Source organism: Periplaneta americana, chromosome 9 (genome assembly GCF_040183065.1).
Source record: "Periplaneta americana isolate PAMFEO1 chromosome 9, P.americana_PAMFEO1_priV1, whole genome shotgun sequence".
Taxonomy (NCBI): Eukaryota; Metazoa; Arthropoda; class Insecta; order Blattodea; family Blattidae; genus Periplaneta; species Periplaneta americana.
Window position 1 is genome coordinate 43998399 of NC_091125.1, and position 14645 is coordinate 44013043.

Sequence of the window (14645 nt, forward strand, 5' to 3'; positions counted from 1 at the left end):
ATATGTACTGTACATTTATTATCAGGCAGTACATCTCACTTGACGATATGTTTCAGAGGAAGAACAACTGTTGCATACATCTCAAGTCTGATTAGTGAACTATGTTACTAGTCAGCGATATATGCAATGGAGGGAGAAAAGAACTGGCCACCCTACCCCAATGTCTCCTGTCTTAGTTGCCTCACGAGTGATGCCTTTTTGGCGTTACTTATGACGTTCCAGTGACTCTTCGGATTATCGACTTATCATATTTTCGTATCCGTCTCTAAGAAAGTAAACGCGGTGTTTCATTCTTCGCTAGGAAGTATCTACTAGATACTGAACTTGTCCATTATTGGAACTGGATGTACGTCTCTTGTTCTCTTCTCTCTGTGTTGTTTCAAGCGATAGCCTTGCTCCATTCTTCACAGATGATTAAAAAGTATCTACACACATCAACACAAGTTTTTTTTTATGTTGATGGAAAATGGGTCTCGTGTCACTGCGTGACACAATTACTATTGTCAAGAGATATGTCATACCTATCTTGAATATTATTTTGTCAACAGCAGTTTGCCACTCTGTATGTTTTTTTTCTTTTTTTGGCTGACACCCAAGCTGGATGTACCGAAGTAAACAAGGTTGAAGAATTAATTTTATGTTACAATTTTGACATTAACTAAATATGTTTTATTCTTTACGTTGGTCTTTTACACCCTTAAAACCTATTCAATCACACGAATTTAATTGTTAGTTGTAAAAATGAACAAATCTGTATGTGGGGAAACTTTCGCTCATGAGCGGTAGTTCCTGTGTTTGCAAATTCTCTACTGAAAAGAAACGATTCAGCTACTAATTTATCATATGAAAGTAATAATAATAATAATAATAATAATAATAATAATAATAATAATATTTTTGTTTCATATTTTAAAAAATATTTATTTGAATATTCCTATTTTATGCATGCAAATACTTTCTTTTTATGAAATGTACTGTATAGGCCTACTTACTTACTAGCTTTTAAGGAACCCGGAGGTTCATTGCCGCCCTCACATAAGGCCGCCATTGGTCCCTATCCTGAGCAAGATTAATCCAGTCTCTATCATCATATCCCACCTCCCTCAAATCAATTTTAATATTATCCTCCCATCTATGTCTCGGCCCCCCAAAGGTCTTTTTTCTTCCGGCCTCCCAACTAACACTCTATATATGCATTACTGGATTCGCACATACGTGCTACATGCCCTGCCCGTCTCAAACGTCTGGATTTAATGTTCCTAATTATGTCAGGTGAAGAATACAATGCGTGCAGTTCTGTGTTGTGTAACTTTCTCCATTCTCCTGTAACTTCATCCCTCTTAGCCCCAAATATTTTCCTAAGCACCTTATTCTCAAACACCCTTAACCTATGTTCCTCTCTCAAAGTGAGAGTCCAAGTTTCACAACCATAAAGAACAACCGGTAATATAACTGTTTTATAAATTCTAACTTTCAGATTTTTTGACAGCAGACTGGATGATAAAAGCTTCTCAACCAAATAATAACACGCATTTCCCATATTTATTCTGTGTTTAATTTCCTCTCGAGTATCATTTATATTTGTTACTGTTTCTCCAAGATATTTGAACTTCTCCACCTCTTCAAAAGATAAATTTCCAATTTTTATATTTCCATTTCGTACAATATTCTGGTCACGAGTCATAATCATATACTTTGTCTTTTCGGGATTTACTTCCAAATCTATCTCTTTACTTGCTGAATTGTACTGTATATGCTGGAAAAATGTAAATTTCATCTTGCTTTGGTTGTTTGGCTTCCTGAACAGCCGTGGTTAGTTCAAATCTAGAATTTTTTTATCGATCTTATATTATACGAACATATGTGAAACTCCGCGATAAGTAATCTGTACCATATCGACGCCCATTAAACAACGATATCACAGACAACAAACAGATATCAATCTGCTCAGCAGAATATTCGAAACATGACCGCTGTCTTAATGTTAAATCTACGGGATGCGAATTTACAGGAAAACAATTCCTCTAGGTATGGACAATTGACATTATTTTTCCGGAAGAGGTGAGTCGTTTTTAAATAGGCCTACATTGCACATTATAGACTGTTATAAATCCACATAGAACAATTTCTTATATTCGCACGACTGTTTCTGCAACCATATGACTTTGTGGGCTATCCTACTCTGGCTTTACTATATGAGCAGGGCCAGGTTTTTTTTTATTATCAACGATAAACACGAACTGTGACTGACATGTCCCAGGAAGTATATGCAAGTTTTATCGTAAATGCGATTAATTTCTGACAATAAATCTGTCACGAATTTTCGCGCATATTGGCTATTTCTACGAAACAATTCGTTTTTGAGATAAGAACGGAAAAAGGACATTTGTTTTTAAATTATTTTCAATGAATATAGTATATTAATTTTGAAGATATTAACGGCAAAGGAGTGGAGAGTCAAGTTATTTGGGAATTCTATTATTCCCTTTAATGGTTTAAAGCAGTGGTCGTCAGCACTCGCTGAAACGGGTAACCGGTAAGGAGTGTACCGGAATATGCACCGCGGGTAAGAGACGCTAGCCCAAGAGTGCGCTGTGGTCACGATCGCTGGTCTGAAGGATCATTGATGACTGGACTTTTGTAAGGAACTTAATTAAAAAACAATAAAGCTGATTTACAATTGAAGAGTCCGCTGCAAGAATGATGGATGTCACTTTCTTGTCGAAAATGAACCAAGACTGTCAATGCATAGCTTAAGACATATAGAATGTACATAGAGAGTTATATGGCATTACCACTGATAGTCATTGTCCAGTAATGATCGGAAAATCACAGTTAAGCTTTGAGCGCTAAGCATTTCAAACTTTCAATTGCTTCTCCTGCAAAATGTATTCCAAATGACATCCATTATTCTTGCCGTGGACTCTTCAATTACAAAGGGTACAAATTATTATTATTATTATTATTATTATTATTATTATTATTATTATTATTATTATTGTTGTTGTTGTTGTTATTATTATTATTATTATTATTATTATTATTATTATTATTATTATTATTATTATTATTATTATTATTAACAGCTTTATTTCACCATTAATGTTGCAAATACAATCCCTTAAGATTGTGTTTGCATATAGGCATATAGACTAATATTACATTATAAAAATAATCGCCAAATTATTGTTACATTTTAACTATAAAACGATATTTTATTTTTCACGAAAAATTTGAAAAATTTTCATACACACACAAAAAAACCTTTCCTGTGTATGAGCAATGAACCTGCATGCTGTTCTGAAGAAAGGAGTGGAATATTGGCTTACTAGCCCGAGAAATTTCGACAATTTACAAATGAAAAGTAAAATTATGTCATTTATAGGTAACAAACCGTTCAAAGTAAAAATACATATTAATCATCGCATTTTAAATCGAGAAAATAGATTTAACAATTTAGAGTTAGAAGCCTGCTGTTAGCGAAAGAAAGATATCGTTAAACAAATTAATAAATTTAGATATTTCTTAGGCACATGAAAATGGGTTCAATCTAAGAAGTACGAAAGGAAGAAATTTTGGACTTGTATAAAGTAACGACTATTCCAACGACATAATGACTGCGAGTCATGAATTGTGTAAAGAGAACATCTGAAAAGTTCGGAAAAATATAGATAAATTGCAGTTTCTAAGCGCTATAGTAGGTGTACAATGTCGTTATCTCCCCCGTCGCTGCTGTGTGGATAGGATAGTGTGTACGCTTGCCAGCCAAGGAGACCGAGATTCGATTCACATCGTGGGCAGAGAAAGGAGATCATGTTAAGAATTTTATCGTCCTTAAAAATCCATCGCCTCCGGCCGGGTTTGAATTCAGAAATCTCGGATAAAACGGATAACATGGTAACCGCTGGACCATCGAGGGAAACGATAAAAAGAGAAACTTCATCTTCATGACTAACACACGTCATACGTGCATACAATATATATAGCTATACATACACACATATACATACATACATACATACATACATACATACATACATACATACATACATACATACATAATGACTTCTATTGGAATTTTATCCAGAGATCACATTCAAACTTACAATATCAAGATAGGTACTCTGTATATTCCAATAACATGAGTTGGTAGGCCTATATCCAAAACAACAAATTTAAGGATACTACAGTTCCTCAAGCGAGATTAGAATCACTATCGTTTGTTTCGTACAACATCGAAGGTACGCTTAAGAAATTTTTAAGGAGACTAATTATTGTACTATACGGAGTTACGTGTGAATCATCCCGGAAGACCGAAATACAGTAGGCTGTATGACGTACTAAAATAACTTGTGCATGAGAGCAATGACATGAAATATCAGAGTGTTTGGACATTTGCCATTATGTAGTCACCACAGTGGTAGATTTTGACCCAGTGTCTGCAGCCAATAACAATGTAGAGATACAGTAAATCTTTGCTTATTATCGTAGTTAGTGTTGTCCTCAACACTGCGATAAACATCGCAGTGTGAGTAATAGAAGCTTTTAAACCCGTATTGTATCGACGATTCATTCAAAATTCCATCCAGTTATTCATAAACAGTTTTTATATATTTGATATTTAATTATTTACTATACGGTAACATAGAAATATAAGGTTATTCAAAAGTAAGTTCTCATTATGAAATGGTAATAAGTTTTGGAATGTAGGTAATAAGTTTGTCAAATTTTTAAATTCCACAAAAATAAAAACACCAATTTATTCGTAAATAAATGGGATTTTATTAAACCACCAAAAAATTAAATATGACCACCACCGTGTTGTTCAATAAGAAATAGTATTTCTTCTATGCTATTAACGGCATTAGTAAGCACATTCCTAGGGATGTTTTCATTGACATCCGATATTGACTCTCCCAGTTCCTCACGTGTAATAGGTCTATTAAAAAGTGCCTTTTCTTTTAGATAACCCCATAACCAGTAGACAACTGGATTTTATGTCTGGTGACCTAGAAGGCCAACTGTTATGTTGGAGTATCTCTGAATATGAGACTTAGAGGCTTGAATATTATTTACGAGAGTGAAGTTATGCAGGTTTTTGCTGGATGATGAGAAGTTTACAACGTACTAACTGACAGTACTTTCACTCTTAAGATTTTGCACAATAGGTTCATTTCACATTGCTGACAGGCCATCAGGTGTTGAAAGTAAAGCGTCTAAAAAAACATTTCACATTGTGTTCACTGAATATCTTTCAGCTATGGTTAGATGTAATACATTTTCATTAAGTATTTTAATTGGTATTTATGTGTTTATTCTCTTGTATTAAATGTGCCATTAATGCTTTTTTATAGCGTCACTCTTTTTAATTGTTATTAGGCGTTTTCCGTTATGTAAATTTTTACATTTATGCCAGATATCGAACACTTCTTTCTAACAAAAATGTATTTTAATATGCAGATGATTTTTAATGTCACTGACTATTAAGACACTTATAATATAAATCTTTGCGTCTGCGGAGGATATAACATTGTCTCGAATGAACTTAACTGTGCATGAAATAACTGTAGTCGGAAAATTGGATAGGTAGCATAGTTTAACATCGCAACACTAGAATCACACAATACACTCCATTTGAAGGCCTTATGTTTTGCTAAGGCCGCGTATAGACACGAGTATTGTAAAATTATAGCCTGTCAAACTCGTGCACCGAAAGTGTAGAGTTGCTTGTGTACCTGTACGCAGTGGTGAAAGCAGTTCGTACGTCTCAGCATTAGTTATTTGTGTTGTTTACACTGGGCAGCTGTGTTAACTGTGCAGTGGCGTTTAGATATGATGGCGTGTAATGTGTAGTTCAATTCCGAGTAGGAAGACCAGTATTTCTATGTATTACTAATAGAAATAGCGGTGTTTAATTTGCTCCATGGAAATAGAGTGCGTAACACATTATAATATCAAACACCATTTTACTCATTCGCATGGAGAAGCCTACGGGCGTGATAAATTACCAGGGACCGCCCGAGAGAAAGCCATTGACGAATATACTGTAAGTCAAAATTTAAGAATAATTCTTCATCTTACGGTAGAAAAGCCGCAGTTCGTGCGCGTTATAAGATGTGTAAATTTATTGCATCTTCGTCAAAAACCATTCACTGAGGGAGAATTTGTTAGAGACTGTATATTGGCAGCAGTGGAGGAAATCTGTTCTGAACTGATATCCACGTTGAAATCTATAAGCTTGTCTCGCAACACTGTTGTACAACGAATACTTGAAATGGGTGACAATTTGAAACAGCACGGTCACATAAAATTAAGGATTTTTTTTTTTTTTCCTATTCTTTAGCCCTAGACGAGAGTACTTATGGGAGATATACTGCACAACTAGCGGTATTTAATAAGGAGTGTGGACATTCATTTTAATGTTTTCGATGGTCTCCTCGATATAGTTTTACTCAAAGATCGCACATATGGAGAAAATGTTTTTGATGTTATAATGACAATAATAATGGCCAAATTTAATACTGGTATATTGTTTTAATGTTTACTAAAACATTATTGTACATTAATAAGCATATAAATCTACTTTGTAATTACTATTGTGCTCCAAAGGGGCAGCACAACAGTAATTTCTATTATATATATTTTACGGACCAATATGCCTACTGAGATAGAAGATGATGATGATGATGATGATGATGATGATGATGATAAAGTTATTACAGTAATAAGTATATAGCCTACCAAAATAGGGGTGCAATGTATATGCACAGTACCAGCCGCCACTGTTACTAATACAACAGCTGTGTTTACATGCACGCGCCCGGCCCTACCTTTTATCTACGACATCTACATTGCATCAATGCAAGGGACATGAGAGTCAGGAAGCATGTACCATATCTAAACGCCACTGCACAGTTAACACAGCCGTCCAGTGTAAACAAGACAGAGTAATTAATGCTGATAAGACGTACGAACTGCCTCCACAACTGCGCACAGGTACACAAGCAACTCTTCACACTTTCGGTGCACGAGTTTGACAGGCATGGATATGGATAATCATAATGCAACAGGAATTGTTCATTTAGACGTTACTGTGATCATTACTCGCCACGTTCGCCAGACCGTTCGAGTTGATCCGGCCGCTTCTGCTGTCGACGTCGACTCGCATGGTACGTTTGGACGTTTATGAATGCGAACGTGTGTGAACCGTCTTTCAGAATATCAAAACACTGTCTCCATGATTATTCCACAAGTATGTTTGTCTGTAGGCAGCCTAAACTTCAGTACAATGAGCCGTCATTTTTCGTTCGTTTACACTTTACTCTATATATCAAGGAAGCCGTATTTATTGTCAGTATTTGAGTACATGTTATGTCAGTTGTGAATTTACGTCATTCATTACATTGACTGTAGTTAACGTCTCAAATGACTGCACTTCAGGACCTACATCAATCGGGAAATCTAGTAATTTCTGCCAGTTTAATTCTTAGAAATATGACGAACCTTTTCCTTTCGGAGAAAACCTATAATTACGTAGGCTGCGTATTAAACGATCTTCAAACAGACAGGCCGTCATTTTCTTCATGATTTGAGTGCATGAAACATCCTGATTCTCGTTAGTAATGAACCCGAACAATTATATTTTTCCTATCTGGCATTTATGACTCAGCTGTGAGAGCCACGTAGGATTTAACAACGAATAGAAACAAGCATTAGACTGGTTAGGTATGAATCACACAGAATGGCATTAAAAGAACATATCAACAAGATGGGTATCCCCAAGACCACCTATACTATTTCCTGTTGTTAACGGCAGTCGAGTATTGCTGAGTTTACCATTATGTTGTTAAAATTTATGAATTAATTTCTACAACTTGAATTCCATATTAAATTCGGCCGGGTGGCTACACAGTCTTAGGCGTGCTCCCCTTAGGCGTTGCGATCCAAAGATTCGTGGGTTCGAGTCCCGCCTCAGGCATGGATGAATGTTCCTTATTAATGTTCTGCCCTGGGTGTTTTATTGGAAGTCCCTACGTTCTGCTCACCCCAGGCTAGGTGAGGCTCACAAATGTGTTGATGTCAGTGTGTGTGTCCATAGAATTATCCCCTCTCCTACATCCATTTGTATGTAGCTAAGACTTATAAAAGTGAAAGTTAAACGAAGAATTGAAAAAGAAAACTAGTTCCATATTTCGTTCTTCAATTCCAAAATGTGTAAATGTGTTGTAATGCTTAATTTTTTTAATTAAAAAATTAAAGTGGCTTGATTTTTTTTTGTTTCTTTATGTTTTATACCTACAGTAGGCTAGGCCTACCGTAAAACTTCCTTCCTTATCTTTTTTCACTACCTTCCTTAAATAAATAAATAAATGATCGGCCTGGATGGCTCAGTCTGTAGAGTGCTGGATTTCTATGCCCGAGGTTGCGGATTTGATCCCGGTTCAGATCGATAGCATTTAAGTGTGCTTAAATGCGATAGGGTCGTGTCAGGAGATTTATTGGCACGTAAAAGAAGTTCTGCGGGACAAAATTATGACACACCGACGACTCTGACATAACTTCGGCAGTTGCGGGCGTCATTAATTAAAACATAATTTACAAATAGATAAATAACTAGATACATAAATAGATAATTAAATAAATAAGTGAATAAATAAATAAACAAACAAACGAACGAACGACTTTAGCTTATAACAAGGGTAGAGAGTTTATTATGCATGGAACTATGTCCTAACATGTGGAAATTATACCCAAAAATATGCACTAAAATTCGTAAAATATAGCATTGTATCTATGTAAACTTAAATTTAATGTTGAGAAGTTGATGTGCTTGCCTCTGCTTCTAAAATAAGGGATGAATTACAGTTCATATCCACTTTGTGTCGGATACTCTCCATGTTAAATGTGTAGGCCTACCTGTTAAGATACTCTTGTGACAAGAAGAACTCCTTTCGACATCACAGGATGTATTGGTGTGCACTGAAAAGGTGGCGATTTCTTCACAGATAGAAGCAAGTCTTCAGGTATATCCAAAGATTTTCCTTCGTTAACATTTACGTACGGTTCTACGTATTACAAACTTGTTCATTTTCAGAATTTATTTAAATAATAGGGTTATTTTGTTTTTTTATTTCTGACCCTGGAATCGGTAGTACTTATTGACTGTAAGTGTTTAAGCATAATACAACGCAGCTATTAACCATGGTCTCCAACGGTTTATATAGAGTAGGGGGTTATTAGTAACCCTGATTCTAATGTTTCATTTAATTTATACAGGAGTGGAACTTGTTGGAAAGCAGAAACGCGAGATGAGTGGTATTATCCTGAATTACTTTTATGCTGTGGGCGAGGCAGCAGTGGGTCTAGTGGCCTGGTTAACCAAGGATTGGATGGCCATTCAGCTCGCAGTGTCCGCCCCACCAGCTCTCTTCGCTCTTTACTATTGGTAAGTCTTACTGGAGCTATTCAATGCGAAAAATGAAGGATATTAAATTTATGGAGTTTTGGCAACAATGTAAGATTGTAAGTAGCTATTTTCTTTTTTTTTTTTTTTTACTCTAAGACACTTTGAAGATCTATTTGAGGTTCTAGTCATGGATTAGAATCTCTCGATGTTGTGAGAGATGGCGTTGTACGACGACGAAGTTTCTGCTTGGGCGTAAGCCTGGCAGAGCTATCATGAAGACTAGTCGCATTAGCTTAGTGATATCCTAGATCAGCGGTCATCAGCACAGAGCACCTGGGACTATTGTCTCTTACCCGCGGAGAACACACTGCACTATGCTGCATTCGTGACTGCTAGCGGGTATGCTCTCTACCTCCTCGTGCTGCACGATGGGGCACACGGGACGGCTCCGCTTACCCTTACCCATTTCAGCGAGTGCTGACGACCACTGTCCTAGATCATATATGTCCAGATTGCTCGGCCTTATAGGCTTTGATAGTAACAACTTTTGTCAGGTTTACTATGCTGCCATCAAGTTGTTACATAAGGAGTCATGTCATAACTCCCATTTGAATTGCATTAGCGACTGTACTGCCATCTTGTATTCGTTTACGGCGGACGGGTGGCGATCCTGGCGGTTGTTCTCTTCAAAGTGCTACCGATTTTAACATAGAGATGAGCAATCTATCATATACAGTATGTGATCTGGGGCGATATCACAGTCTAGTATATACAGTCACGTAGTAAATATGCATCCATAGATAGTTGCTAACCACTAGGATCGCTAATATCGCCTCATTACAGACAATGCGAAATAGTACTGCACAGTCTATTGTTCCTAGTACCCTCACAACTCGAGCTTCGTGACTGTATATACTAGACTGTGTTGATATCAATATGCTGTTCCGCCTCATTCATTCATTCATTCATTCATTCATTCATTCATTCATTCATTCATTCATTCATTCATTCATTCATTATTTCCGTTTTTAGAATTTTTTCTCCTTCAAAATTATTTCAAGTTCTATTAGCAGGATGATGAATCTAATGAGATTTGAGTCAATTAACTAGGTAGAGAGCCTCTTGCAAGAACATGATAATCGTAGGAATTTTTTCTTAAATTGTTAAAATATTATCAATTTGTACTATCCAACCACTACGAAATTTAGTATTTAGACCTAAGCCTATATGATTTGCTTTCTTTGCCTTTGTGAAGGTTCATCCCGGAATCCGTGCGATGGCTACTGGCAAAGAACATGAACCGTAAAGCCGGGAAAATCGTCAAGAAGGCGGCCAAAGTGAACCGCGTCGTGCTGTCGGAACGTCTGCTTTCATCCTTTGATGAACGTAAAACTAAATCGGAAAAGGTAAGCTGATACTTATGTAATCAATGAGATGCAAAATGGAATTTTCAGTAGGCCTACGTGAGGATAGTGATGAATTTTTTCTCGTTGTCCTGCTCTTTTCCGTATCACCATTTCATCATTTCTATACTATCCAGTATAAATTTATTAAGACAAGCGAAATAAGCCTATAGACTACAATGTATAAATGGGTGTAATTAATAACATATTCTTTCTTATTATACAGAATGTCCTAGAAGTCCGCACATTAAATTTAATGGGTGGTAGAAGAGGCCAAAACAAACATTTATTATCAGACAACTTAGGGTTGGCGTCACGCCCTTAGCCCGCTAGACGGCGTCACATAAATCACGTCATTCTGTTGGATAGACCTGTTGCTTGCCTTGTTTCCGTAATGACAAAGATTAGGTTAATTTTACAAGGGGTTAGATATATTTTTTGACTGAAGAAGTGTTCGAATGGAGATATAATTATACAAATAACAATTTTCATGACAAGAACGTGTTTGGAGATGATGTCTATACTGTTTCATATCGAGAGCATCATGCCAGAAGGGCGTATCAAGGAAACTGCAAGTTTACAATAGAGCCATATAAATATGAAATTATTTTTCCTATCCTTGTCCACATAACAAGGTTTCTTTCTTTGATTCTTTTTCATGTCCATTATAATTCCGAAACGATTGTTTTCAGACATAAATTAGTTCCATTACAAATAATTTAATAACCCAAAATTTGTTGATACGCCCTTCTGGTATGATACCCTCAATATAGGCTTTAATATAGGCTATAGGAAGTAATCTAGAAAATAACCATTGGAGACGATTTTGACTAAATTAATTTTTGTATGAAAGTGATTTATTTCATACGCATCACCACGGATGAATTGACTCGCACATACTAAATATAAGCAGATCTGTTCGTTAGCTTACACAGAGAGACAGGACCCAGCTTTCTCGATATCGGGAATGCTGAAAACGTTATTTCCGCGAAAATCTCCAAGTAGAATTATTTGTAGAATCACAGTGCTTCCTTTTTATACTCATTCTAGTGGAAAAGTAAAAATGTTATTACAAAGATTTTACTAATAACATTCGGTTGGTTAGTAATTTCATTCTTGATAATATAATATTTTGATCTTTTTTATTGTCATAAATTTTATACATTAACTTGACATTAACTTACGAGTCAGAGCGTGGATTGATTTTTTTTTCAATTTCAGGGCGAAGATATGGCGGAAGAAAAGGAAGCCCAAGGAATAATGAAGACAATTATACAAATCTGCAAATCTAAAAGCTGCTTCTGCGTTCCCTCAACTTGTTTTATAATTGGTAAGTGCAATCTAAATTATCCTTTAAGGATCTAGAACCCACACGTTCTTGTATGCGTATCACCAAAGAAAAAAATGTAAACCCTGAAACTAATTCACTATTTTATATTCTTCACGATTTTCACTGTCTCTACACTCATTAACGCACAGGTGAAAGGCAGAAGTTGTTACTGTTAACAAAAAATCACAGATATATTTACTTTCTCATTCGAAATGTAGAGAGACAATGTTGCGATTCGAGATTTTTACGGAAGTGCACAGAATAAATTATTTATGATATGTAATTTGTTTTGTTCCTCTGATTGAGGTTCTGGCTGATATGTACATCTATTATTAGGCAGTAATACATCTCATTTGACAATATATCAGAAAAAGAATAATTTGTTTGTATACATCTGAATTCTGATTAGTGTAATGTGTAACTAGTCAGCGATGTATGCAATAGAAGGAGAAAGGAACTGGCCATCCTATTCCATTATCTCATGGCTTAGTTGCCTATGAGAGATGCTTTATTGGTGTCACTTGTGAGGTTCAAACCTGTCTTCGGACAGTTGACCAACAATTTGTTTTGTCTTTGTTCAGCGTTTTATCGTAAACTATTGGACAGCTTTGTTCACATTTAGATCTACAAGGCCATTCGTCTGGGAAATCATGTATATGAAATATAATTTTTATTAACGATAACGCGGGTTATATTGATAATAATAATAATAATAATAATAATAATAATAATAATAATAATGTTTTATTTTCGCTGGCAGAGTTAAGGCCATAAGGCCTTCTCTTCCACTCAACCAGCCTTAATCAATACAGTACATATTTAAATGACGAATATTTACATTACACTTAAAAGGTTCTCCAGCAATATTCTTCAGTTAAGTTAACGACTAGTAGACTACATATTTATTTAAATTTAGATAAACCTATAAGGTAAACTAGTAACTTAATTTATGAGCTAATTTAATTCAATCAATTATAATTAATTTGAGGTTTGAGATAGCTAGTAAAATGGTGAAAATTAATGTAATATAAGCTTACTAGAACTATGTTACAGGGGGAAAAAAAAATATATATATATATATATATATATATATATATATATTTCTATAATGAGAATATTAATGTAAATGCCATTAGAGGTTTTGTAAATCTATTTAGAGAAATTAATGATAATAATAGGAATGGACAGATGTTAGTTTCATTATAATATGTAATAAATATTAATCAGCAATTAGTTTGTTAAGTAAGAATTTATGTAATTTTGACCTAAATGAAGTTCTTGTCCAACAACCCCTTACATCACCCCTTATATTGATTTGCAAAAAATTTGCTGTAACGTTTTTCTTTCCTTCAGTTTTCCCTTATATGATATGAAAAGCACAGCATTGTAGATCTACGTCTACATTATTTTCGCACGAAAATGAGCCATTATCTACATAATGATGTTCTAAATCGAAAATCCATGTTGAAGAAGCACCGAAACAGCTGTAAGCCGCACATGCTTACACAATTGACACGAGTAAGATCGCCATTTAATCAATTATTTAAATCGAAAACTTCTTCAGGTAAAAATTTAAGACTTGAGAGGACCTACAGGAATTACTTGGAATAACTAAATTAAACCTAGCTGTTTAGGAGATAGAGCAAGAAATTACGTCATTGTTCACAGTTTTTAAGAAATAAATTGAGATTTAAACGAATGACTATAGACTTATTCTTGTATACTACTGTAGTTAATTTACCATTTATTGATGCGGCAGTCATTGGTATATACATAAAAATTAAAGTGTGTGATTTGAGAATAAAAATATATTAATTTATGCATCCTCGCTAGTTCCTGTACCGGATAATATTGTCATTGTTCATTTTATTGTTCTTGAAATCAGTTAAGGACGAATACATTTTCGAACACGGAAAGACCGTTACTTTGAACAGCCGCTTCATAAATTAGATAATAAAATAGAACTGGTTGATTTGTCTTCACATTTAGTTTCAGAATGACCACAATTCCTGCTCTAAGAAATGGATTATTTATGTATAAAATGTTTACGGAGAGTTCATTTTCCACAACTTAGGAAAGTAAAGCTGTGGATCTCGTATTATAAATTTACGACACTTAAAATAGTCCAATCCCTGGTCGAGGGGTCCAGACATAATGTGTGAATCATTTCTCTCACACGTTGAATTTCGACGCTGAATAACATTTGCAGCTAAAAGAATGTATAGTTAAAATACTACAGCTAATGCTGCTGCTGGTATTGATGCTCTCCTGCTATTGATGATGGTGCCGCCACCACCACCACCACCACCACCACCACCACCACCACCACCACCACCACCACCACCACCACCACCACCACCACCACGTTCACCATTTTCCTTTAATCTAGTTATTGTTTTGCAACGCAAGTCAAATTTGAAATTCTGAATAACATTTATAGATGAGCATAGGCTATAGTGCTATCCAAATTCCTTTTGTAAATGGTGTACATTATCTTCAAGGCAAT

The 14645-nt window shown here is 35.3% G+C and overlaps 1 protein-coding gene across 4 annotated transcripts in view; it reads left to right on the forward strand.

Annotated features, from left to right (window-relative positions):
- Positions 1-14645, forward strand: part of LOC138705876 (organic cation transporter protein) — a 155062-nt gene that overhangs the window by 87683 nt on the left and 52734 nt on the right. For all 4 annotated transcript variants that reach the window (XR_011333844.1, XM_069834585.1, XM_069834586.1 and 1 more), the window contains exons 6-8: positions 9277-9445; positions 10662-10812; positions 12031-12139. Coding sequence is in view for 3 of the 4 variants with exons in the window: in XM_069834585.1 (XP_069690686.1) it covers positions 9277-9445; positions 10662-10812; positions 12031-12139 (429 nt within the window). In the remaining variant the exon portion in view is untranslated. The remainder of the gene's footprint in view (positions 1-9276; positions 9446-10661; positions 10813-12030; positions 12140-14645) is intronic.